Raw genomic sequence first — 27,826 nt, forward strand, 5'->3', positions numbered from 1 at the left:
TGGTAATTAACTACAATGACCATAATCCATTGAGCCTGTTCTTTCTGGCTCGGACAGAGGCTGATTCACTTTTACGCCTGCTACGTTAGGTAAGACACAACACAACAACGAAATGAGAAGGACATAGACAGTTCGTGAAAGCATGCCTTATCTACTTTGAAGAACTAGTAAAATGACTTAATCAGCCAGCTCTGCAGCATACTTAGGCAGGCTAGCTTAGCTAAATAGGATGACTAAAGACAGTGCAGCATGGGGAGCACAGAAATAACATTAGATGGTCTGGCTGATTGCTACTGCCTGAGCAGAGATGAGATGATGACTTTAAGGAATGAAAATAATAAAGTAATCAACAAAGTAATATACGCAACTGAAATATTTTATTATTTCATAGTAATTTCCTATTTTTCTATTGATGTCTACCTTGTGTGTACCTGACAGAGACAATTGAATATTTTCAATGTTTTGGAAATTGAATGCTCACGATTTTTGGCTTTGGAATTTCCATTAAAAAGTTTTAAAATCGTATCTAAAGCCGAAACAAACAACAACATGATTATATTCGTATAATCGAACCAAAACCGAACCGACCTAAAACAGTACTAATCGCTCAGCACTACTGACCACAAGTCAGAGACCACTATAATGACACACCAAATGCTTTTAATAAATATTTGTTGTCTTCTTCTAATGCCTCTTAAGGGGAAAGTAATCCAAAAGTAACTGAAAGCAATCAGATTACGTTACTGAGTTTGGGTAATCCAAAAGGTAACTAGTAACTGTAACGGATTACATTTTGAAAGCAACCTGCCCAACTGTGGTCGGAGGTGTAGATCTTTCTGGACAGGCCCAGGTCAGAGATAGGGTTAGTGTTAGGGCTAGGGTTAGTATGTGTACATACCTGTAGTAGTCTGAGGTATAGATCTCTCTGGACAGGCCCAGGTCAGAGATCTTGACGTGGAGCTGTTCTCCCACCAGGATGTTACGGGCCGCCAGGTCCTTATGGACGAAGAAGTGACTGGCCAGGTACTCCATCCCAGCAGCCACCTAGAATATAATATAATTTTCAGAGAAACAGAAATGGATCTCCTGCCTATCTCAACCCCACTCCACATCCACACAAGTTGCGAGGCAAAGGATCAGCTACGGAACAGCGGCCCTGGGTGGAGAGCAATTTGTGCAATTTGTGCAAGTTATTGTAGTTACCTGTAAGGCCAGGTGCAGGAAGTCTCCGTGGTCCAGGCTGGACTTGACAGTGCCGTCCTCGTCGCTACTACAGCCCACGTCAGAGTGAGGAGAGCGCATGATGAGGAACTCATGAAGGTCCCCCTGGTTCAGGAACTCAAACAGCATGCAGACAGGCTGCTCCTGGGTCACTACACCCAGCAGACACACCACATTGTGATGGTGAAGCTCAGCCATGACCGACGCTTCCTAAATAGACCGATAGATAGGTACTTTATTAACACACAGTGACACATGTCATGTGAAACAGTAGCAGAGAAAAAGACACACATACTGTATTAGACCAAAAACAGGATACAAGGCGTCGGGAGCCAAAGAAAAGTGCCATAAACTATACCATTCCTATATCATTACAGATCACCAAAAGACATCATCAGGTAGCATCAGTAGATTAGATCAGGAAGTCCAGGGGGCAGGAGGGGGACAGGGGGAGCAGGTAGCTGACTAGGGGTGGCTATTCACCAGCCTGATGGTCTGGGGGTAGAAGCTATTAGCCAGTCTTACAGTTTTTGCCATGATGCTCCTATACTGTTCGCATCTGAGTGCTGGAAACGGGGAGAACAGGCTCGGGTGGCTGGGGTCCCTGATGATCTTCTTGGCCTTCCTGCGACATGTGGTGTTGTAGGTGTCCTGGAGGGCAGGCAGTGTGCACCCAATGGTGTGTATGGCTGAGTGCACCACCCTCTGTAGCGCCTTGCGGTGTACTGCGGTGGAGTTGCCGTACTAGGCTGTGATGCAGCCTGACAGTATGCTCTCGATGGTGCTCCTGTAGAACACTGTGAGGGCCCTCGGGGACAGGCTGAATTTCTTCAGCATCCTGAGGTTGAAGAGTCGCTAACGTGCCTTCCTCACCATGTTGTCCGTGTGGTTTGAACATTTCAGCTTCTCAGAGATGTGCACGCCGAGGAACTTGAAGTTTCCACGGCGGCCCCGTTGATAAGGATGGGGGCCTGAGCTAGAGAGAGAAAACACAACAGCCAGCTGGTCTGCACATACTCTGAGGGCACGGCTAGGGATGCCGTTTGGGCCGGCAGCCTTGCGAGGCTTAACAAGTTTTAATGACATACATAATGTAAGTCCTGTCTGGAGACCGTAAGTATGTAGCCCTCGTTGTCCTCTGAGGCGCTCCTCGGCAGCTCAGAGTCGTGTTGTGCTCGAAGCGTGAGAAAGGTGTTTAACTTGTCCAGTAGGTTGATGTCCGCGGCGTGGCTGGCTTTCTTTTTGTAATCCGTGATCATTAGGAGCCCCTGCCACACACGCCTCGTGTCCGACCCGCTGATTTGCTTCTCCACTTTGTCCCTGTACTTGTGTTTGATCGATGTGCGTAGGTCGTAATTGTACTGTTTAACCATACTATTGTCCGTGGTCACCTTGCAGTGTTCATAAGCAGCATATCTCTCCTTCAATTTCCTTGCAAGGCTGCCATCAATCTACAGTTTTTGATTCGGGTACGTTTTGAAAGTCACCATCGGTATCACATCATCTATGCATTTTTTTATGAAACCTGTGACTGAATCGGCATATTCATTGATATTATCCCCAGGGGCGACCCGGAAGCATATTCCAGTCCACGTGATCAAAACAGTCTTGGAGCGTGGATTCTGATTGGTCAAACCAACGCTGACCACTGGACCATCCCTCTTGAGTCTTTGTTTGTAGGCAGGGATAAGCAAGATGGCGTCATGGTCAGATTTACCGAAAGGAGGACGAGAGATGGCCTTATACCCGTGTCTAAAAGGCTTTTAGTAGTGGTCAAGCGTGGAATTTCTGTGAGTAGGACAGTCAATGTGTTGGTAATAATTTGGGAGCACGAACCTCAAATTACCTTTGTTAATGTCCCCCGCAACAATGAATGCTGCCTCTGGGTATGCAGTCTCCAGTTTGTTGAGGGTCCAATGAAAATCTTTGAGAGCATTTTTGGTGTCGGCTTGGGGCGGGATGTACACAGCCATGGCGATAATCCCTGAGAACTCTCTCAGAAGGTAAAAAGGGCGACATTTGATAACCAGGTATTCCAAGTCGGGAGACCAGAAGCTTGCAAGTTCCTATACGTTTCCCCCGTCGCACCATATGTTGTTGGTCAGAGCAGAGTCCACCACCCTTGATCTTGCCAGACAGAGCACACTACCTATCCGCTCAAAAAGCGGTAAAACCCTCTGGTTGTATATAATCCGTTTGGATGTTGGGGAAGAGCCAAGTCTCCGAGAAACAGAGTATGTTTCAGAATATGAAGTCCCTCTGGAAGGAGATCCTCGCTCTGAGTTTGTCAAGTTTGTTCATTAATGATTGAACATTGGCGAGTAGTATGCTCGGTAATGGAGGACGGGTCGCCCGGCGTCTTAATCTCACTAAGACCCCGCCACGTCTGTCTCTCCGTTGGCGTCGCCGCTTCCTACTCTCCGGTAGGACTCCCAGGTAGCCCAAGGTCTCACCGAAAAGGCTAGCCCATTGTTCCACCATCTCCGGGAATTCGGGAAGGTTGGGTGGACAGTGAGTACCCAGCAATTCATATTCCAATAGTTCTGCCAGGGTGTATGAAGTAATGCACGAAACAAACTGAGTAAGACAAAATAAAAATAAAAAGTAGAAACCTGCATTGTTTAATAGAGGCTCGGAGCGAGGCGCCATCTTAGCCAAGGAAAAAGAAGAATCAATCAAAGATAGCATCAATGAACATTACTATACAATGTCATCAATATTAACATGCCTGTTGGAATTCACCCCACTGGCCAGGGCTGGAGTAGTCCTTTAGGGTCTTGATGGCAACCAGCTGGGCTTGCTCCATACCAGGTAGGTACAGATGGCCCTTGTAGATCTTACCAAACGCACATTCACCTAGCTCCTCCATGAACCGCACCGCAGAGAGGGGAAGCTCCTTGGCCTTACTCTGGAGAGAGAAAGAGGTGAGGGAGGATGGAGGGCGAGGGAGAGAAAGAGGTGAGGGAGGATGGAGGGCGAGGGAGAGAAAGAGGTGAGGGAGGATGGAGGGCGAGGGAGAGAAAGAGGTGAGGGAGGATGGAGGGCGAGGGAGAGAAAGAGGTGAGGGAGGATGGAGGGTGAGGGAGAGAAAGAGGTGAGGGAGGATGGAGGGCGAGGGAGAGAAAGAGGTGAGGGAGGATGGAGGGTGAGGGAGAGAAAGAGGTGAGGGAGGATGGAGGGCGAGGGAGAGAAAGAGAGAGAGAATGATGGAAGGGGCGACAGAGGAGACAGAGAAGGGGAAGAGAGGTTACATGCTGACCACACCGCTCGCGTTACGTGCGTGAGCGTTAGCAAAATAAATGTACACATAGATGTTATTCAATCATTTCATCCAAACTGCTCGCACACGTCACCGAGCGTCCACGTAGCCAGCTGTTTTTACGCATGACTCGCTGAAAGTCCCGCCTCTCTCTTCTCCACGTTGGTTTTTAGGAGCATATACCCACGTGGGTGATTGAAAGCTGAACTGAGGTACACACTCCAGTCCAGTTGGTGGTGATGGTAATGCACCTGAAAGTTGGTTACCAACCGCCATATAAAGTCTACAGAAGAAGAAGAAGAAGAAGAAGACTGAAGGAGGAAAGATTACTACAAACTAAGTTTCCCTTTTTATCTGTGGATTTATTGTCGGAGTAGAGAACACACAATTTGTGACTCAAAATGGGTCAAAATTGTACAAAGATCCAGGAAAAAAAGGACCTTGTGCATTTCAGGTAAAATAACAGCCCAATGTATATATCCCAGGACAAATTAGCTAGTAACAGCTAATTCATGTCCATGAATGTTTCATGTGTTTCGACCTGTCCCCAAATTAATATAGTTGGTTCAGAGTTAGTTTGGATATGGCAACCTGCGTGTTCTGATCGCGTCTGGTGTGGATCAACAAAATCAACATGCGCGTGCCCGGTCTAGTCAGCATGTTAAATGCTGAAATTTCAATTCAGCTCAACATACAGTGCATACTCAACACTCATAATTATCTTGGTATGGGTTTGTGCGGACCGACATTAAAACTTAACAGCTTACAATTGCTGCTAATTGTAGGTAGGCAAAGTGCCTAATATAACTCTGTGTGAGCGCACACGTGTGTGTTTTCGCCTAGAGACATCATAATTACCTATTATTCTCATACTGTATCCATTATCTCCCTTCTTCAGCTCAAGTCATCTATAAATCACTTCAGCCCCAGACACAAAATAAATAAATGTACAAATCCTCCAGCCAAGAATCTGGCAACACACTACCAACATAAACAACAATAAACTGACAGGTTAGTGCAGATTTGAGAAATTGCAGGTAATTACATTTCTCTAGAATTATTAAAGTGGAATAAAGTGGCCCAGTAATAACAGAAGAAGGTAAACGTTTGGTTTAAGGGATGACAGACATTTGTAATTGTCTATCCAGCTGGGGACTGAACCATGAGAAACAGAGGGGGAGCCAAAAGCGCCAGCCAGTTGCATGGTTATGACTTTGAATGCAGAAAACTGCTAATCCCCACTCTCTCAAACAAACATGTATGTACTGAACTCCATAATTACTCAACTTGTACAACATGTAGAGCAATCTTGCCACCGCATATTGGGAATCAGGGTCGATTCCATATCTATTCCAGTCAATTCAGAAAGTAAACCAAATTCCAATTCCACATTTTCCTGATTGGGCATTGCAGTATACTTCCTGAATTGAATGGAATTTAAATGGAATTGACCGCAAGCCTTGTTCATCTTCAATCATGAGTCAGATGCACTATAGTAAAGGGGACCATTTTTATTTCTATTGAACATAGTCTTTGAAGTTTTATGTTCCATAAACTTTCATATTGTCTTGTCATCCCAACAGCCTTCAGATAGCTTCTCCTTTCCTTCAGTCTCATATCTCTGAGCTGTCCAGGTGATCTTACAGGGAGTGGGGGGGGGGGGGGGGGGGGGGGGGGGGATTACAGGGGGCTCAAAGCTCAGTCAGGACAGAAAGAGATAAAAGGTGAAGGGAGGAGGCGATGAGAGATTCCAGGAAATCACAAATGGAAAATTAAATTCCTGAAGGGGAGGAGTGTTTGGGGGAGTGGGCTGGTTAGCAGTGGAATGGTGGTGGGGGATGTTACTGTTATGAAAAGGGGGACAGATGTTTTTGGTTTGGGTTGCACCCCCCCCTCCCCTTTCCTCCCCTTCCCTCCCCTCCTGCGGCCAAACCAGTCTCCTCCTTGGAGCGAAAGACGCCGGGCCGGGCTGGGCCACCGCCACGAACAACGACCCCCGGATGACCCTGGAGCAAGGCCTGATGGGTTGCGGTGACACTGAGGAGGAGGACATGAGCAGTGGGGCAGATGTATTAAGGGATGACATACACTCAGGGAGTAGAACTCTATTGTTAGTGGGGCAGATGTTTTCCTTACTGTGATAGAAGAACACAGTCTGCCTCAGGACAGGAGTGTGTGTGTGTGTGTGCGCGTGTGTGTATGTGCGTGTGTGACGGGGACCACAACACAGCACTGTCTAATACACCGAGCCAGCCCACAGCTGTAGCGTTGATGGGCAATAACACTGTGGAGTAGACGTATGTCTAACAGCATCAGTTTACACCATAACACAGCCAGGATAATCTGCTAAACAGGTTGGAGATAGATATCACAGACTCAACATAGAAAGAATGTAGTGTTGACTGTAATATGATCTGCAGAAGAATATGAAGTATGCAATACATAGCTGGCAAAACACTGATACTGCTGTCAAACATTACAGAGAACTAGAGAGAGAGAGAGAGACAGAGAGAGAGAGACAGAGAGAGAGAGACAGAGAGAGAGAGAGACAGAGAGAGAGAGAGAGAGAGAGAGAGAGAGAGAGAGAGAGAGAGAGAGAGAGAGAGAGAGAGAGAGAGAGAGAGAGAGAGAGAGAGAGAGAGAGAGAGAGAGAGAGAGAGAGAGAGAGAGAGAGAGAGAGAGAGAGAGAGAGCGAGCTGCAGCTGAACATTCCTCATCCCACTGAGCTCTGATAGAGATCTTAGGCTCTGGCATGAACGGGTAACACACGTAGGTAAACACACACACACAAGTGCACGCACGTCAGCACGCACGCATGCACATTTATACTTTATTTGAATCCACCAATCAAATGTACAAAAAAGCATCCAAACATTTCAAAGGTCCCTGTATGCATGGCACTCAAGGGTACAGAAAGCTCCTTCTCCAAACAGCTAGGCTGCCCACGACAGCTGAAGCAGAGCAGTAGCTAGCCAATTGCTTTGCCCTAGTTTTTGTCAGGCCCGCAATCTGGAGGCCTGTGTACGTGGCCGAGACAGCCGAATATCAGTGCCACCAGCTTGCACCTACACCCGAGGCTGTCCAAGCGTGCCACGAGGGGCTGGTACTTAAGCAGCTTCTTGGCAAAGGCCTGCTCCATGTAGCCACCAAATGAGCAGCCCACCTCCAAAATGTGCGCCCCCCTCCACAACAACACTATCTGGCGTATTTGGCACACAGGAAAACACATCATCATCAACATCAAACCAGCTTCCCCTTAAACAAGAATGTTTATGCGTGTGTGCTGTTGGTGAGACACACACAAACACACACACACACATAAACTTACACAGTGACACACACACACACACACACTATAGAGCTTTTCCATACCTCCTATCGTGAATTTAAAGGAGAGTACTTCTGCAGTGTTTGTCTTTGGGAGTCATAATAGCATACTACAGAGGGAGTCAAAACACTTGCCGAACCCTGTGTCTTTGAACTGGGCTGGGCCGGAGCAGGCTGGGGAGAGGGCTGTGTGTATTTGTGTGTTTGTCTGTGTGTGTTTGTGTGTCAGCAGTATGGGGGCTGTTGCTGCCTTTTGTGTAGTTGGAGGAATGCAGGGAGGCAGCAGAAACAATAATGACAGTGCAGTGATGATGGGGTGACGCTGGTGTGATGCTGGTGTGATGCTGGGGTGACACTGGGGTGATGCTGGTGTGATGCTGGGGTGATGCTGGGGTGACACTGGGGTGATGCTGGGGTGACGCTGGGGTGATGCTGGGGTGATGCTGGGGTGACGCTGGGGTGATGCTGGTGTGATGCTGGGGTGGGGTGCCTGGTTCCTGGATCTGGGCTTGGGGAGATCGTCTCCATATGTTGTCTCCACTGAGAGAAGCCCTGCTAACCTGATCTGTGATACGGACGGGAAACGTATTCCACCGTCGATGCTTACAAAAACGAATACAAACTCCATAAAACAAGGGAAAAGTAGGAGGAGGAGCGGGAGGAAAGCATGTCATCGACCACTGGAGGAGGAGAGAGAGAGAGATCCAACCCACTTTGCCACTCTGCCTCACTTTAACATCCACAACACATAACTCTGCCTCATAGACTGGATTGTGTGCTTTGCACTCTTTCTACACCTCCAACATTGAGTCTTAGTGACATCCTCCCACTCACCCACTCTCTCTTTCTGTACCATACCGTAGCAGTGTGATGTAGTGTTGTAAACAGGGTGCTGACACTGAGCAGGCCATTACCCATAAAAACCATAAAGATGATATATATAGGTGTCATGGTCCTGCCTTCTTCTAACCCTAGCCCTATCACCACCAGGAGAGAGGCCCAGGGATACCAGTGTGTGTGTGTCTGTCTGTGTTTGTCCTCTAACCCTATCAGCTCCAGGAGAGAGAAAAAACCACCACTTTATGACTGGAGTGTGAAAACAGCATTTCTCAGACACACTGCCTGCTTTGTCATACACCAACACCACGCCATAGTCAATCGGCCTGGGTCTCTGGCTGGGCCAACAGAGTTCAGGCCCACTGGGACCAGTGTGTGTAGTGGACTGAGTGCATTGTGTGTGTGTGTGTGTGTGTGTGTGTGTGTGTGTGTGTGTGTGTGTGTGTGAGAGAGAGAGTGAGGGTGAGAGAGAGAAAGAAAGAATGTGTGCACATGCTGCGTGTGTTCTGTTTTGGAGTTTGTACATAGTGTGAGCTTTGTGTGTGTGGGCTGAGTGGACTATAAGACTAGAGAGGGTGTTAGCTAAATGTTGTACCTTGGGTTTGTAGTTGGTGAGCATGGACATCTCTACATTCTGTCCCCTGACAGGTTTGGGCTGTCTGGGCGCTGGGGGTCGGGCGGCCTTCTGGTTGTTACGACACACACAGATGAAGAAGAAGAGGAGGGCGATGGCCAGAGGGATGGCTACGCTCGGGACCAGGATGTAAAGAATCTCCATGTTACTGCCCCCACGCTTCTCCTTATAATCTGGATGGGACATAGATAACACAGGGTTAACGTTAGAACTCTGTGTGTGTGTGTGTGTGTGTGTGTGTGTGTGTGTGCGATGGCCAGAGGGATGGCTACGCTCGGGACCAGGATGTAAAGAATATCCATGTTACTGCCCCCACGCTTCTCCTTATAATCTTTATGGGACATAAAGCGGATTCTGAAAGTATTCAGACCCTTTCCCTTTTTCCAAATGTTGTTACGTTACAGCCTTATTCTAAAATGGATAGAATATTCCCCCCCCCCCTCATCAATCTCAACACAATACCCCATAATGACAAAGCAAAAATAGGTTTTCAGAAATTTTAGCAATACTTATTTACATAAGTATTCAGACCCTTTGCTATGAGACTCGAAATTGAGCTCAGGTGCATCCTGGTTCCATTGATCATCCTTGATGTTTCTACAAGTTGATTGGAGTCCACCTGTGGAAATTCAATTGATTGGACATGATTTGGAAAGGCACACACCTGTCTATATAAGGTCCCACAGTTGACAGTGCATGTCAGAGCAAAAACCAAGCCATGAGGTCGAAGCAATTGTCCGTAGAGTTCCGAGACAGAATTGTGTCGAGGCACAGATCTGGGGAAGGGTACCGAAACATTTCTGCAGCATTGAAGGTCCCCAATAACACAGTGGCCTCCATCAGTCTTAAATGGAAGAAGTTTGGAACCTCCAAGACTTTTCCTAGAGCTGGCCGCCCGGCCAAACTGAGCAATCGGGGGAATAGAGCCTCGGTCAGGAAGGTTACCAAGAATCCGATGGTCACTCTGACAGAGCTCCAGAGTTCGTTTGTGGAGATGGGAGAACCTTCCAGAAGGACAACCATCTCTGCAGCACTCCACCAATCAGGCCTTTATGGTAGAGTGGCCATATGGAAGACATTCCTCAGTAAAAGGCACGACAGCCTGCTTGGAGTTTGCCAAAAGGCACCTAAAGACTCTCACACCATGAGAAACAAGATTCTCTGGTCTGATGAAACCAAGATTGAACTATTTGGCCTGAATGCCAAGTGTCACGTCTGGAGGAAACCTGGCACCATCCCTACGGTGAAGCATGGTGGTGGCAGCATCATACTGTGGGGATGTTTTTCAGCGGCAGGGACTGGGAGACTAGTCCGGAACCAGGGAAAGATGAATGGAGCAAAGTACAGAGAGATCCTTGATGAAAACCTGCTCCAGAGCGCTCGGGACCTCAGACTGGGGCGAAGATTCACCTTCCAACAGGACAACGACCCTAAGCACACAGCCAAGACAACGCAGGAGTGGCTTCGGGACAAGTCTCTGAATGTCCTTGAGTGACCCAGCCAGAGCTCGAACTTGAACCAGATCCAACATCTCTGGAGAGACCTGAAAATAGCTGTGCAGCGATGCTCCCCATCCAACCTGACAGAGCTTGAGAGGATCTGCAGAGAAGAATGGGAGAAACTCCCCAAATAATAATAATAATAATATGCCATTTAGCAGACGCTTTTATCCAAAGCGACTTACAGTCATGCGTGCATACATTTTTTTGTGTATGGGTGGTCCCAGGGATCGAACCCACTACCTTGGCGTTACAAGCGCCGTGCTCTACCAGCTGAGCTACAGAGGACCACAATACAGGTGTGCCAAGCTTGTAGCGTCATACCCAAGAAGACTTGATGCTGTAATCGCTGCCAAAGGTGCTTCAACAAAGTACTAAGTAAAGGATCTGAATACTTATGTAAATGTGATATTTCATTATTTTTTTTATATACATTTTCTAACATTTCTAAAAACCTGTTTATGCTTTGTGTATAGATTGATGAGGAAATAAAACTATTGAATCCATTTTGGAATACGGCTGTAACATATCAAAATGTGGAAAAAGTCAAGGGGTCTGACTACTTTCCGAATGCACTGTAGATAACGCAGGGTTAATGTCAAAGAGAACCCTATGCTTCTCTTTGTAATCCAAACAGCGTACTCTACACTGTAAATAACTAACACAACAAACTCAGGTGGTGCTGTGACTTAGTGTTAACCAACCCATAACATCTAAAGCATAGCAACTAAAGTGTCTATTTGATAGGTCGCAGCACCGGCTCCCAATAATAACAAAACAGTAAAAGACATCAATGTGTTTATAACCCCCTATGTCTCCCTATGTCTCACCACTAATGGGGATGTCAAAGAGCTAATACAGTGCATTAAAGGTTTATAAACCCCTGTATCTCACCACAGATGGGGATGTCACAGAGCTCCATTCGGACTCCCTCGTCCAGAGTGAAACACCATGGTCCCTCCTGCTTGTTGCCGGGGTTACGGCAGTAAGAGTGGCCTCCGCTGAGCTCTGGGTAGCGCACCGCCAGGTAGGTGTGGCTGTGAGGGTACTGGGAGTTCCAGGGCTGGCACTGACGACCTGACTTGGTCTTACTGACCGTCCCACGGTAGGCTGAACCACTGCTGTTGAAACACTTGTGGTCTGGTTGAAGAAGTGGGACAGAAAACATGTTAGACCAAATTGTAGAGCAAAGAGTTATCAGAATCAGGGATATGATTGTATTGTTGCTGATACTGTACAATATGTTTGATTATGATTAGCAGTTGCCTAGCAATACTGTTGGTAGTGGACTACAGTATGTGGATGCCAATGGGCTAGCTATAACACTGGGGTGGCAGGTAGCTTAGTGGTTAAGAGCGTTGTGCCAGTAACCGAAAGGTCGCTGGTTCTAATCCCCGAGCCGACTAGGTGAAAAATCTGTCGATGTGCCTTTGAGCAAGGCACTTAACCCTAATTGCTCTGGATAAGAGCATCTGCTAAATGACTAAAAATATAAAAGCTGATTTAAGATAACAACAGAGTAATATCTTACTCTTCTTTATGGGCCACATAAAGACTATTGATATTGGAAGTACAGTTTACAATATAGCATGTAGTACTCTTGTTGATGGGCTCAGCCATGGGGATTCCTATCCTCATATAGTTAGACTACAGTATGTATTGTAGGTATACAGCTTGGTGTCTTACTCTTGTTGATGGGCTCAGCCATGGGGATTCCAATCCTCATACAGATAGCAGCCTCAGGGCTGTCGTGTGCTGCCAGGTCATCACAGTTAGGCAGCTTCAGTCTCTTCAGTATGATGGGGTTGGAACGGGCTATGATGTACTCTGTCTTACACAGGTCATTCTCCAGGATCTCACATTCATCCTTACAAACAGGGAGAGAGGAGAGGGTTGAGAGTGATAGAGAGAATCCAGTACAAGCAACACAACATTGTAACACATGCTAGGCTACTCCAGAACGTGACTACTACTACTAAACTAGCTAGCGCTATTTCTCATTTAATAAATGTTATATTATATCTACTGTCAATGATAGCAAACCTAAATATATCTAGCTTTAGCTGTAGTTTTGAAAAATGTCACCAGTCAGTGTGACATACAGTTGAAGTTTACATACACCTTATCCAAATACATTTAAACTCAGTTTTTCACAATTCCTGACATTTAATCCTAGTAAAAATTCCCTGTTTTAGGTCAGTTAGGATCACCACTTTATTTGAAGAATGTGAAATGTCAGAATAATAATAGAGAGTATGATTTATTTAAGCTTTTATTTATTTCATCACATTCCCAGTGGGTCAGAAGTTTACATACACTCAATTAGTATTTGGTAGCATTGCTTTTAAATTGTTTAACTTGGGTCAAACGTTTCGGGTAGCCTTCCACAAGCTTCCCACAATAAGTTGGGTGAATTTTGGCCCATTCTTCCTGACAGAGCTGGTGTAACTGAGTCAGGTTTGTAGGCCTCCTTGCTCGCACACGCTTTTTCAGTTCTGCCCACAAATTTTCTATAGGATTGAGGTCAGGGCTTTGTGATGGCCACTCCATTACCTTGACTTTGTTGTCCTTAAGCCATTTTGTCACAACTTTGGAAGTATGCATGGGGTCATTGTCCATTTGGAAGACCCATTTGCGACCAAGCTTTAACTTCCTGACTGATGTCTTGAGATGTTGCTTCAATATATCCACATAATTTTCCTTCCTCATGATGCCATCTATTTTGTGAAGTGCACCAGTCCCTCCTGCAGCAAAGCACCCCCACAGCATGATGCTGCCACCCCCGTGCTTCACGGCTGGGATGGTGTTCTTTGGCTAGCAAGCACCCCCTTTTTCCTCCAAACATAACAATGGTCATTATGGCCAAACAGTTCTATTTTTGTTTCATCAGACCAGAAGACATTTCTCCAAAAAGTACGATATTTGTCCCCATGTGCAGTTGCAAACCGTAGTCTGGCTTTTTTATGGCGGTTTTGGAGCAGGTGCTACTTCCTTGCTGAGCGGCCATTCAGGTTATGTCGATATAGGACTTGTTTTACTGTGGATATAGATACTTTTGTTCCTGTTTCCTCCAGCATCTTCACAAGGTCCTTTGCTGTTGTTCTGGGATTGATTTGCACTTTTAGCACCAAAGTACGTTCATCTCTAGGAGACAGAATGTGTCTCCTTCCTGAGCGGTATGATGGCTGCGTGGTCCCATGGTGTTTATACTTGCGTACTATTGTTTGTACAGATGAACGTGGTACCTTCAGGCGTTTGGAAATTGCTCCCAAGGATGAACCAGACTTGTGGAGGTCTACAATTCTTTTTCTGAGATCTTGGCTGATTTCTTTTGATTTTCACATGATGTCAAGCAAAGAGGTACTGAGGTTGAAGGTAGGCCTTGAAATACATCCACAGGTACACCTCCAATTGACTTAAATGATGTCAATTAGCCTAACAGAAGCTTCTAAAGCCATGACATCCTTTTCTGGAATTTTCCAAGCTGTTTAAAGGTACAGTCAACTTTGTGTATGTAAACTTCTGACCCACTGGAATTGTGATACAGTGAATGAATCTGTCTGTAAACAATTGTTGGAAAAATTACTTGTGTCATGCACAAAGTAGATGTCCTAACCGACTTGCCAAAACTATAGTTTGTTAACAAGAAATTTGTGGAGTCGTTGAAAAACAAGTTTTAATGACTCCAACCTAAGTGTATGTTAACTTCCGACTTCAACTGTAGCTACATAGACAATTACCTTACACAGGTCCCTGGGCTTGTCTACCCCAGAGCTGCGGTCACATGTAGGAAAGGCAAAGTGGCACAGAGACGGGATGGCGAACTTGGAGCAGCGGTCCGACAGGTGGTTGGACGTTCCGATCATAGTGAAGGCGGCTGGGTGGGAAAAATGGTTATGTGTATGTATATAAGAAGTCTGAAGTTTAGCTCTACATACTACAACTATAGCACATTTATTTGACTTTTATTTATCCATGAAGATCAAATGTGATCAAGATCAAGTGTCATATAGGACAGTCATAACCTTTGGGGGATTGAATACGTCAAAACTTTTGGGGAACATTTTCTTGTCCAGTTAGACACAAATCACTCATAGTTCATGTCTGGTCCTGTAGTGTGTATATTTGCTCTAGAGTGCAATCACTTTTAGGTCAGCAGCCTGTCTGTCAGTATTACAGGGCCTTTAGAGACGGTGGTTTATAGGGAAAGTATAGCAGCTACATGCTCCACATAGTCTCTGGGTTTCTGGGTTGGGACTGACAACCACAGACAGGCAGTGGAAGGCAGCTCCAACACACTCAACTATGACCAGACATATAATGTCTCCAGGAAAATAAGCAGTGCCAGATAAAGACATATGAATGCTCTCTCTCTCTCAATCTCTCTCACACACACACACACACACACACACAGCGATGTTCAGACACATCTGTTAAACTATACTTGGATACACAGACACAAAGCGTAGACCATGTGCGCACCATACTATGATGTTAGCATCCTGAACTCCCTCTTATCCTATCAGATATCCTCTCATTATCCTAACTGACACTGACAGCAATGACAAGCTACAGACTCAACCTGGGTCAGATTGGAGCTTGAAATGATGAGTGTCTGGTTGGTTTACATGAAGGACCAAATCTGGACCATGACCCTTATCCCTGTACACTGATTTCACAATACACCCATATGGGACAGACGGATACGGAAAACACACACACACACAGGGAGGCAGATAGCGTACCTGTGATCTGGGTCTCAATCTCGCCCTGCATCTGCAGCGAGTCAACGAAGATGCTGCGATTTCCTATGAAGCGAGAACAAGCTACGCCCCTGTACGGCTGGCAGAACCCCTCCTCATCAAAATCATCCCTGTTAGAGAGAGAGAGAGAAATAGATAGAGGGAGTGAGAATTAATATACATTACAGTTCACAGTATGGCCACTAGAGGTCAGCATAGCATACATTACACTTCATAAGCATGGTGGCACAAACATTTGTCTCTCTCCACAGTGGAATTTGGGCTGTGACGGTCATGGGATTTTGGATGGCTGTAATTGACCAGCCAAATGACCATGGTCACCGTAATAGCCGTTAATTCTACATAGACAAGTTCAACAATATAGGCTGCCTACTGCGGCGCAACGGTAGCGCCGTTATTTACATTTTTGTCATTTAGCAGACGCTCTTATCCAGAGCGACTTACAGGAGCAATTAGGGTTAAGTACCTTGCTCAAGGGCACATCGACAGATTTTTCACCTAGTCGGCTCGGGGATTAGAACCAGAGACCTTTCGGTTACTGGCACAACGCTCTTAACCACTAAGCTACCTGCCGCCCCGTTATCTGCTTGATCTCTTGCAGTGCATACACTTGTCTGACAAAGTTCACCCTCAACTATAGGGTTGAATACATTTGCTATCAAAAGGTTGCAAGAGGAAAACAATTAGCCAGCTAGCAACTCCAGCAAAGTTTGCAAGCGCATTAACGTTTATTTGGCTGTAGGCTAATCAATCACCCACCGGTAGTCTATGCACATTTGCAAGCAATCATGTGTGGATCTATCTGTTTGCTAGCCAGCTAAATTAGCTAGCTAGCTAGCTTGCGTCACCAGTAGACAGAGCTGGCTTTCGTGAGTATTATACATAGTGTCCAGCATGCTGCTGGCACTGGTCATGATGAGAAGTCTGAAATATTGTCCAACAAGCAAGTGTTGCACTAGGAAAATATTCTCAATCCCTTGCTGAATGAAAATCGCTCACAATTGCAGTTTTCATTCAGAAGCTCAAGCTAGCAACATCAAACCAACTTTGTAACGACAGACCCACTAGTGTTTTCAAATCTGCGCTCCACTGTAGGCCTATTTTCAGCTGTCGCACAGACAGGCAGACGCACAGACGGACTGACAGCCAGGAGCCAATATTATTACCCGTTACGACATGCATTTGTCAGCTAAATTACATGTTTATTCTGTATCACTCAACTCTCATTTATGAGTCTCGTATTGAGAAGGATATAGCTAGATACTGTATGGATTGTTGATGTGTTGCTGTAGTCGTGGATGGAGAAGGACAGATAGAATGTGCACGAGATAAATTATGCGTCATAATTACCAGGAGAAATCTGACCTGCAATTTGTAAACAAAGCTGCTGTACTTATATTTCGTAAAACCGTCATTTGTATCACTTTGAAGTGGCATTTGATCCAAATGGCAAATTCACCTTTCATCTATTCCTTTCGAGATATATTAAACCAGAAAAAAAAGTAACATTTAATTTGGGACTTACTGAGTCTGGCTTTAAGACAAGAGGATTCTAATATCCCATAACTCTTTGCAACAATGGGACCAGCTATGCTAGTTAGCAACGGCACTGGTCCCATGAATCTGTTTATTTTCGAAAAGCTTCCCAACCTTTGTTATTAGCAATCTAGAGTAAAAGCAGGAAGTGTACCGATCAATATGTGCTGTGATTTTTTTATTAAACTCAACTGGCATTAAAAATATGTATATTCATTGCTTGAACCACATCAGTTAACATCATTTGAATGAACATTCTACGTTACTGCATCACAATACCAGGCAGTCATTGCCAGCATACCCATGCGTTTACCAGTCAAATTGCCAGGGTTAGAGGTTCCAAGCCTGTTCTATTCTTCCTATTTATATGTGTGCTGCTGTTGCAGGGATGGGGGGCATTGCCTAGGCAACTGCAGACTTGTTTGCTACAACACCTTGCTTGTTTCAGCAAGGAGCAAGAAAGTTTGCTGTTAAGAGTCCATGTTACCGCAGAAACGGACTCAACCGCATGAATCCCCGGCTGTCCCGTCTACAGTCAGCTGTTCGTTCCACACACACACACACACACACACAAAATTAATTTAATGACGTTCTTTATCCATAAACTTCGGTTACATGGTAATACAGTAATTGTGCCAGCTCTAAGTGGAACCGAGAGTAGAGTTTCAGTCCTCCTCTAACAACATTTATCTGAGTTTCCAGTGTCAGCTGAAAGAGCTTGATGTCTCAGTCCTTCCCAGAGAAGAGATGTGAACTGTATAAAGATTTAAAGAGTTGGCCGTTGGACTTTATTCCTGTTTATGGGAGAAGGATGTCATCATGGACTTTAATACGAAACACATGAAGAGTGGAGAATCTATAACAAGCATGTGTGTGTGTGTGTGTGTGTGTGTGTGTGTGTGTGTGTGAGAGAGAGTGTCCTATCTTTGTGAGTGTGGCCAATGTGTGTGGACACTGATGGAAACAATGAAAGTGCTAAGGCCTACTTGGACATTAACTTTCACAGATGCACTCTGACACACACACTATTCACAGAAACAAGGTCATTTTCACACTTTGAGCTCATTTAGCCATGTGACTGAAGCCAAGCCAGGTGGAGACCACATAAGGGCATATGACATCATGAGGCAGCCATAACTATTATCATATTGTCACAATAAGCTCCCTCTCTACATCCTCCTGCTTCAAACCACATTAACCACCCTGGATTATTATGGCTGAGTGTGGCAGATGTCCTAATGCTTACTCATTAAATTCCAGAATCACACACACACACATATGCATACGCACGAGCACACACACACACACACACACACACATATACACACACACACACACACACACAAAAAAACAGAGAACATCTAAGGGTAACTCTATCGGTGTCTGGGCTGGGGTGAGTGGCCGAGCGCGGCGGGGTGTGAGTCAGGGGTCAAGGGGTCACTCTCTGAGGAGAGTGTTAAGTGTCTCAGAGGCCAAGGTCACCTCTCTACCCTGACCTTTAACCCCCCCCCCCCCCCAATTTATTGAATGGGCTATCCAGAAATTGACACAGACGCATGCTCTCTCTTTTACACACACACACACACACACACACACACATGAACACACACACACACAAACACTCAGCAAGAGGGGGAGCGTGCAAGAGAGAGAGAATGATAGAGAGAAAGAGAGAGAGAGACAGAGAGAAAGAGAGGAATTCTTTGGCTGAGGTTCGAGGTGTCGTCGGGAGTGTATCCAGAGCCGTGGTGTGTGTGTGTGTGTCGCCGGGGACAGAGAGATGGCTAAATGACAAGGAAGAGTACACAACCCTGCTCCCTCCGAGTCCTGCTCTATATCCTGACCCAGCGACAAATTACAACCCTGGAGACCTCAACCAACATCCCTCGCCCAGCAACTCAGCTCCAAAAGGCTTTAGGTTAAAAAGCCCTGTCCAAATCATTCAAACAAAAATGCTAGGTAGAAATCGTCCCTTCTAAAGTCCACTAACCCCCATCATCCGCTTTTCTCTGAAGGCGGTTGCAGTCTGTGTGGCATCCCAAATGGCACACTATTCCCTATAGGCTCTAGTCAAAAGTAGTGCACTATATAGAGAATAGGGTGCTATTTGGAACGTATCCTGTGTTTGCATGGTGGGAGGCTGAGTCCATCACAGGCTGGGAAGGAACCTAGTCCCAGTGAGTGTGGTTGCTATTTGGATAAACAGTGTGGATGTTCAGGCCTTTATGAACATCCAAACTAACACCACACTGTGAAGGGGGCACATCTGCAGTAGTAGTTTATAATGGCTAATTACAGGAAAGGCTTTTCCGTTAAACTGACTGTGTTTGCCTAGGCTACACTTACATCATGGGTTCTGTCTGAGAGAGAGAGAGAGAGAGAGAGAGAGAGAGAGAGAGAGAGAGAGAGAGACAGACAGACAGACAGAGAGAGAGAGAGAGAGAGAGAGAGAGAGAGAGAGAGAGAGAGAGAGAGAGAGAGAGAGAGAGAGAGAGAGACTTGACATGAACACCCACATACATAGAAAACACACAGAAACAAAAGCAAACATTGGTTCACTCACACGTTTTACTTTCTTGCTTACACACACATGCACGTACGCCACACACCAAGGTTATTATAGTAAACAAAAAAAACAAAAACGAAAAAACGATCTAGTAAACTGAAATGAAATAATTAACGTTAACCTTTTTAAAAACTAAAACTATACTGAAACTATTATCAGTTTTAGTTTTTTTCTAAACTTTTGCCAAAAATCTAATAGGGGTTTCAATGGTGTTTTCAAGATACTGAATCTGGCGGGTAAATGTTTCCAGGAGATGCCGATGTTTCAAATAGGTCTAGCTTGTGCATCACTATCACTAGCTAACAGGGGGAAAATGGTTAGGTAGCTAACTTGAATCTTCTTACGTGTACTACTAAAGTTCAAACGGAGAGGCTGAGGATTCAGCTTTTCTGGACCCCTCGTCCCGACAGCTAAAGGTCCCGAAGCTTCTGCGCATGTGCGGGATTCTCTACGCACACTCTCTGCTCATAGAGAACAGGATAATCAAATCAAATCACATTTTATTTGTCACATGCTTCAAACAACAGGTGTAGACTAACAGTGAAATGCTTACTTACGGGCCGTTCAGTGCAGATAGTAGCGATTGGTTAATTATTTAACTAACTATTTAGCAGTCTTATGGCTTGGTGGTAGAAGCTGTTCAGGGTCCTGTTGGTTCCACACTTTCTGCATCAGTACCACGTGCCGTCCGATAGCAGAGAAAACAGTCTATGACTTGGGTGGCTTCCTCTGACACCGCCTGGATGGCAGCGAGTTCGGCCCCAACTACCTTCTGTAGCGCCTTGTGTTCAGCTACCAAGCAGTTGTCATACCAAGTGGTGATGCAGCCAGTCAAGATGCTCGCAATGGTGCAGCTATATAACTTTTTGAGGATCTGAGGGCCCATGCCAAATCTTTTCAGCCTCCTGAGGGGTAAGAGGCGCTGTCGTGCCTTCTTTATGACTGTGTTGGTGTGTGTGGACCATGTTAATTCCTTAGTGATGTGGACGCCAAGGAACCTGAAGGTTTTGAACCGCTCCACTACAGCTCTGTTGATGTGGATGGGGGCATACTCAGCCCCTCTGTTTCCTGTAGTCCACGATCAGCTCCTTTGTCTTGCTGACGTTGAGGGAGAGGTTGTTGTCCTGTCACCACACTGCCAGGTCACTGATCTCCTCCCTATAGGCTGTCTCATCATCGTTGGTGATGAGGCCAACCACCGTCGTGTCGTCAGCAAACGTAATGATGGTGTTGGAGTCATGTGCGTCCACGCAGTCGTGGGTGAAAAGGGAGTACAGGAGGGGACTAAGCACGCACCCCTGAGGGGTCTTACTCACATCGGCTACAGAGAGCGAGATCACACAATTGTCCGGAACAGCTGGTGCTCTCATGCATGGTTCAGTGGTGCTTGCCTCGAAGCGAGCATTGAAGGAATTTAGCTCATCTGGTAGGCTCGCGTCACTGGTCATTTCGCGGCTGGGTTTCCCTTTGCAATCCATGATAGTTTGCAAGCCCTGCCACATCCAACGTATTTAAGTTTTGACTGTTTGATGGCTCGTCGGCGGTCGTAGCTGGATTTCTTATATGCGTCTGGTTTAGTGTCCCGCTCCTTGAAAGTGGCAGCTCTGGCCTTTAGCTCAGTGCGGCTGTTGCCTATAATCCATGACTTCTGGTTTGGATATGTATATATGGTCACTGTGGGGACGATGTCGTTGATGAAACTTACTACTGAAGCCGGTGACTAATGTGGTAAACTCCACAATATTATCAGATGAATCCCGGAACATATTCCAGTCTGTGCTAGCAAAACAGTCTTGTATCTTAGCATCCGCTTCATCGCACCACTTCTGTATTGAGCGTGTCACTGGTACATCCTGTTTGAGTTTTTGCTTGTAAGCAGGAATCAGGAGAATGCAGTTTCCCTGCATTAAAATCACTGGCCATTAGGAGCGCCACCTGTCGATGTGCATTTTCTTGTTCGCTTATGGCCCTATACAGCTTGTTGAATGTGGTCTTAGTGCCAGTGTCGGTTTGTGGTGGTAAATAGACAGCTACGAACAATATATATAGATGAAAACTCTTGGTAAATAGTATGGTCTGCAGCTTATCATGAGGTATTCTTACTCAGGCGAGCAAAACCTCAAGACTTCCTTAACATTAGAGATCGCACACCAGCTGTTGTTAACAAAGAGACACACACCTCCCCCTTAACCTTACCCGAAGCTGCCGTTTGGTCTTGATGATGCATAGAAAAACCAGCTAGATATGTATTATCCATGTCCTTGTTCAGCCACGACTTTGATTAACATAGGATATTACAGTTCTTCAGGTCCTGTTGATAGGATAGTCTCGAACGGAGCTCATCCAGTTTGTTCTCTAGTGATTGTACGTTCACCAATAAAATGGAGGGTAGCGGAGGTTTATTTACTCGCTGACGTTGGCTCGTTTGCCCCTCTGGCGCCGTCTCTTCCTCTTTCGAGTCCTGGGGATTAGGGCCTTGTCCGGAATGAGCAGTACATCCACAGCTGCTGACTCGTTGAAGTAGAAATCTTCATCCAAATCGAGTGTCACGTTCGCTGAAGGAGGAGGACCAAGGCGCAGCGTGGAAGGTGAACATACTTATTTATTAAATGATTACACGAACAAAACAACAAATCGATACGTGACGTCCAAAGGTGCAAAACACAAACCTACACAGGAACAAGATCCCACAAACACTGTGGCAAAACAGCCTGTCTAAATATGGTTCCCAATCAGAGACAACCAGCAACAGCTGACACTCGTTGCCTCTGATTGAGAACCACTCTGGCCAACATAGATATACATGAACTAGAATAAACAAAGAACACTCACACCCTGGCTCAACATACAAGCGTCCCCAGAGCCAGGGCGTGACAGTACCCCCCCCAAATGCGCGGACTCCGACCGCGCCAACCAAATACCACAGGGGAGGGACCGGGTGGGCACTCTGCCTTGGCGGCGGATCCGGCTCCGGGCATGATTCCCACTCCCTCTCTAACCCCCCAAAGTACCCCTGGTCCGGTCTGGCCCTGCTGGCCGGAGCTGGACTGAACACCGGTGGAGCGGATTGCTCTAGCTCCGGCGTGGAGCAGCTGACCGGTGCCGGACCAGGCACCGGTGGAACAGGCACGGGCTGTGCCGGGCTGACGACGCACACCACTGGCTTGGTGTGGGGAGCAGGAACAGACCGGACCGGGCTGGCGACGCGCACCACCGACTTGGTGCGGGGAGCAGGAACGGGCCGGACCGGGCTGACGACGCGCACCACTGGCTTGGTGCGGGGAGCAGGAATGGGCCGAACCGGGCTGACGACGCGCACCACTGGCTTGGTGCGGGGAGCAGGAATGGGCCGAACCGGGCTGACGATGCGCACCATAGGCTTGGTGCGTGGAGCAGGAACAGGCCGGGCCGGGCTGACGACGCGCACCACAGGCTCGATGCGAGGAACAGGAACAGGCCGGACCGTACTGGGGACACACAACTGGCCCTACGCGGGGATCAGGAACGGGCCGGACCGGACTGGTAACACACCCCAGTACCTCTCGCCGTGCCTCTACACTTTCCCTCCCCTCTGTGACCAGTGGCCCCCTTAACCTGGCGGCCTCCTCTGCAAACCCGCTGGACCGCTCTATCGCGGCCTCCTGCTGCCCCGTCGTCCACGGCGTGAGCCCCCCCCCAAAAAATGTCTGGGGGTCTCTCCTCCCCGTGGGCCAGGCCTCCATAGCTCTCGCAGACTTTCGTTCCTCTGCTTCCAAGTCCAGCCTCTCTCCTCCTCCCGCGGCTTGACCCAGTCGAGGTTGATGTCCTTTAGCGATACCTCTGGCGTTGGCTCCTGGACACGCTGCTTGGTCCAGTGTTGGTGGGATCTTCTGTCACGTTCGCTGAAGGAGGAGGACCAAGGCGCAGCGTGGAAGGTGAACATACTTATTTATTAAATGATTACACGAACAAAACAACAAATCGATACGTGACGTCCAAAGGTGCAAAACACAAACCTACACAGGAACAAGATCCCACAAACACTGTGGGAAAACAGCCTGTCTAAATATGGTTCCCAATCAGAGACAACCAGCAACAGCTGACACTCGTTGCCTCTGATTGAGAACCACTCTGGCCAACATAGATATACATGAACTAGAATAAACAAAGAACACTCACACCCTGGCTCAACATACAAGCGTCCCCAGAGCCAGGGCGTGACATCGAGGTTAGTGATCGCTGTTCTGAAGTCCAGAAGCTGTTTTCTGTCGTAGGAAATGATGGCGGAAATATTATGTACAAAAAAGTTAAGATCAGCGTAAAACAACACACAAAGAATTGGTCAGGATACTCTGGGGCAGGGGCGGTGTGTTCAATAGGGCGATATGGGCGACGCACTGCCAAACGGGAAAAGGAAGGGATTTTTTTTCTAATCAATTATATCACGGCAACAGTAGTTATCAGTGTTGTAATCTAGACGTCTGATCTGCCACAGTGCCACTAAATGTCCAATCAGGCTAAAGTCGTGCTTCAAATGCCCCCCCCCCCCCTTTTGGGGCGATTTCAGTCAGGTTGAAAATCGCCCAGAAGTCTGTCATAGACTCCCATGTAAAATCTATTTTTTTCAAATATCAGAGCTTTCAATACAATCTCTATGGGTTTCTGAGGGCTTGCACTTACGCGCTTTCGTCATACGTAACATAACCATGAACGTAACTAAGAAAAGAGCGGGTAGCAGCGTCAATCAATTCACTATTACTGTCAAAATGGCTAGGCTTCAGTGCAACTCGATTATGTCTTTGAAAGAAGTTCCTTTTTGTCGGCGAACAAATGAAGATAAATTGGCAACGAAACAATTAGGACCTCCCAGACCAAATTTAATAATTCAACAGGTTTCTACTAAAGGGGGGAAGTCCTACACCCGAGGATTTTCCAAAAATTGGTACGAACGAAAAACCTGGCTAGCAGGCTGCGATGTAGCTAATGCAGTCTTCTGCTACCCCCTGCTTACTCTTTCACCCTGAAGGCGGCACGGCAGACAGCACCGCTTGGACAGCGACTGGTGTGTAACGGACATGCACCATCTTTCAGGAAAGATTAAGAAACATGAGCTGTCAAAGACCCACATGGATAGCTGTTTGAGATTGTCTGCTTTGGGGAGAGTGAACATTCCCACTCAACTGGATGAGGGATACAGGCTAGCTGTCCGCCGCCACAATGATGAGGTTAGTGTTGATAATCACAAGTTTACTGGAGAACTGAAACTGACAAGGCTGACAAGATAGGACCCTTTTGTCCATTGTTATTGGATAGGAACAGAACTTATAACCAGCTCCTGACCTAAATAGATCTTAGCACAACATTTTACTCAACATATCATATTCCATATTCACTATAACAAATATATTTACTACGACATTAGCAAGAACCGCCACATCCTCAGCCGGCTAATCCAGTGTGTGAAGTTTTGCGGAGTGTTTGAGTTAGCTTTGCGAGGCAAAGATGAAACTGAGGGCTCCACCAACCCTGGTAAGCCAACACTTTTGAGATCAGTCAATAAATGCTTCTGGTATTGACTTATATGCTGCCCCTGTCTTCATGTTGTTGCTGGACATATCTTTTTTAAAATGTGTGTAGGTCACCTAAATCATCAGAAAAATTGCCCCCCCTGAGAATTTTTTCAGGAGCCGCCACTGCTCTGGGGAATGGTGCTTGTTTCAAAAAGTTAGATCAAACCTGAATCAATGTCTGCAAAATCACAAAATGATATACTGCATAACAGAACAGAATCTAATAGCATATATAACGTTACTGTAAGACAAAAGTCCCCACCTCATTTCTTATGAGATTTCAGGATGATTGTGTGAATGGTCACATTTTTCTCTCATGTGGCAAAAACTAAACAGTGAGCGCCACTAGGCAAAATATGTGATTTGATTGAAACTAAACACAGGTAGGCTATGCTACAGTTTGTTAACACCATCTGCTCTAAAATGTGCTCACTGTACATAATACAAAACAACACTTTAGGCTACTTCAGAAACAACACTGTATAACTCAAGAAGATCTAATCTAAATGCATATCCCCACGAAATTGATTGAGATCAAATGGTTGGTATGCAGATGCCGCATGGACGTTTCACTAGTAAAACTTGAAGAATTATAATTGACGATTGACAGAGAAAAATGTGAAGGGAGGGTGACCACAAAAATGTGTGCGTAAAGTATAGGTAAAGAAACACATGCGCAGAACATGATTTGGATCTTCAGCTCTGGGGAAAAGTGATCTATGGGGGCGGGATGGGGTGGGATGGGGCGGTTACCTACGGATCAGTAGCCTCAGCCAAGTTAAAAAGCATTGGGTTGGTGTAAACATGGGTGAGAGAGTTTCGGCGGTATTCATTTTAAATCCAAGATTTACTTTATATACATTTTAAAAATATTTATTTTACTGGGTAAGTTGACTGAGAACACATTTTCATTTACAGCAACGACCTGGGGAATAGTTCAACCTAACCTAACCTGACCCATCACCTTTCATATTACTGCCCCCCATTGCAGGAGGTGACACAAAAAAACTTTACAACACAAATATCTCCTATCCTCCCACGCATGCTTTCTGTCCCTAACAGTAAAACTGAAACTAAATAATATAAAACCGAAATAGAAATATTTTGATACAACTAAAACGAAATAAAACTAGCAAATCAGGTCTGAAAACGAACTGAAACTAAACTGAATTTCGAGTAAAAATTGAAAAACGAATAAAAATAAAAACAACAAAACTATAATAACCTTGCCACACACATGCACACACACACACACACACACACACACATACACACACTCTACTGGTCCTGTTGGTAATGGAATCCTTCGGTCTGGCCTGGTAAAGCCATAAAGCAGTGACAGGAAGAAGGAGGCTGTTTTACCGTGGGTCCCCCAGGACCACTGATGTGTGTGTGTGTGTGTGTGTGTGTGTACGCACGTGTGTGAGCCTGCCTGCCCTACGTGCCCAGTCATCCATGGGGGAGAGACACCAGATAACATTAGGAAGATGGATCTCCCTGAAGCCCAATGTGTTTTTACTATAAAGGTAAGACATCAGCCACACTGCTGCTAAGGCCTTGACCTCGGAGACTGGAGAGGGCCAAGGGAGCAGAGACTATGGGCTCTGACTGTTGACAAACATACAGTCATCTAAGTCAACTCCAATCTGTGTGTTTTCTGGGAAAGCAATGTCTAAAGGACGAAAGTGAAAGTCGATAAAGGTGTGTGAAGACATTGGAATTGACATTTCAGACAACAAAGGCGTTTGACTCACAGACGAGTCAGAGACTTTACTTGTCGTACTGTTCAGTGAATCGTTCCAGCATGAGTATGTTTTTGAGTATGTCTGTATTGTATCATTCAATTGGCCCCGTGTAGCTCAGCTGGTAGAGCATGGCGCTTGCAACGCCAGGGTTGTGGGCTCGTTTCCCACGGGGGGCCAGTATGAAAAAATGTATGCACTCACTAACTGTAAGTCGCTCTGGATAAGAGCGTCTGCTAAATGACTAAAATATAAATGTGCATACAGCCTTGTAAATGTTCTCCACTTAAAATACAGGGAGTCTCTTTCTATAGAGATGTCAATGTTCTGTTACACCCTCAACACAGAGGAGCAAGGCTAATGGATTTGGTGCTCCAAAGCTAGCAGAGGCTACTCAGCATCTCTGGGGGCCAATAAAACATCCCTCAAATTCCCAAAAGCAGGAATGTTATCCATCCTGTCATCCCTCTCTACTTTCCCAACCATTCGCTCTCTTCCCCTCTCCTGTAGTTCCCGTTTCCTGGCGTGTGTCTGTGGAATCCTTTTCCCAGCAGGTTGGAGATTTAGGAGCAGACTGGAGAGAATGTGGGATATGAACTCTACACTGTACTTATCTACACTATGTATCTAACCCTGGTTTTGATTACTGTATTGGGCGGAGGCGTGACGCCCTCTTTGTGAGAGTTAGATTAATGCGGTAATAGAATGGGACAGAGAGAAACCACAAAGGCAAAGCATCAAAACTTAAACTTCCTATCTACTGACAAATCAGCTCTTTTCATATTGTCATTTACAGTTCATAAACGCTTCGCTAATTAAAAAACGCTTAGCTAATTACTTATCTTTCCCTCTCCTCTCCTCTCCTCTCCTCTCCTCTCCTCTCCTCTCCTCTC

The 27,826-nt window shown here is 46.1% G+C and overlaps 1 protein-coding gene across 1 annotated transcript in view; it reads right to left on the reverse strand.

Moving 5' to 3' along the window:
• Nucleotides 1–27,826, reverse strand: part of LOC311149156 (inactive tyrosine-protein kinase transmembrane receptor ROR1-like) — a gene marked incomplete at its 5' end in the record, with an annotated part of 56,626 nt that overhangs the window by 3,013 nt on the left and 25,787 nt on the right. The window contains 9 exons of the mRNA XM_084186242.1: nucleotides 899–1,044; nucleotides 1,204–1,431; nucleotides 3,950–4,129; nucleotides 9,240–9,451; nucleotides 11,672–11,917; nucleotides 12,464–12,644; nucleotides 14,518–14,654; nucleotides 15,523–15,650; nucleotides 22,050–22,197. Of these exons, the coding sequence (XP_084042368.1) occupies nucleotides 899–1,044; nucleotides 1,204–1,431; nucleotides 3,950–4,129; nucleotides 9,240–9,451; nucleotides 11,672–11,917; nucleotides 12,464–12,644; nucleotides 14,518–14,654; nucleotides 15,523–15,650; nucleotides 22,050–22,197 (1,606 nt within the window). The remainder of the gene's footprint in view (nucleotides 1–898; nucleotides 1,045–1,203; nucleotides 1,432–3,949; nucleotides 4,130–9,239; nucleotides 9,452–11,671; nucleotides 11,918–12,463; nucleotides 12,645–14,517; nucleotides 14,655–15,522; nucleotides 15,651–22,049; nucleotides 22,198–27,826) is intronic.

Source organism: Coregonus lavaretus, assembly GCF_964263955.1.
Source record: "Coregonus lavaretus genome assembly, chromosome: 21".
In the NCBI taxonomy this organism is placed as follows: Eukaryota; Metazoa; Chordata; class Actinopteri; order Salmoniformes; family Salmonidae; genus Coregonus; species Coregonus lavaretus.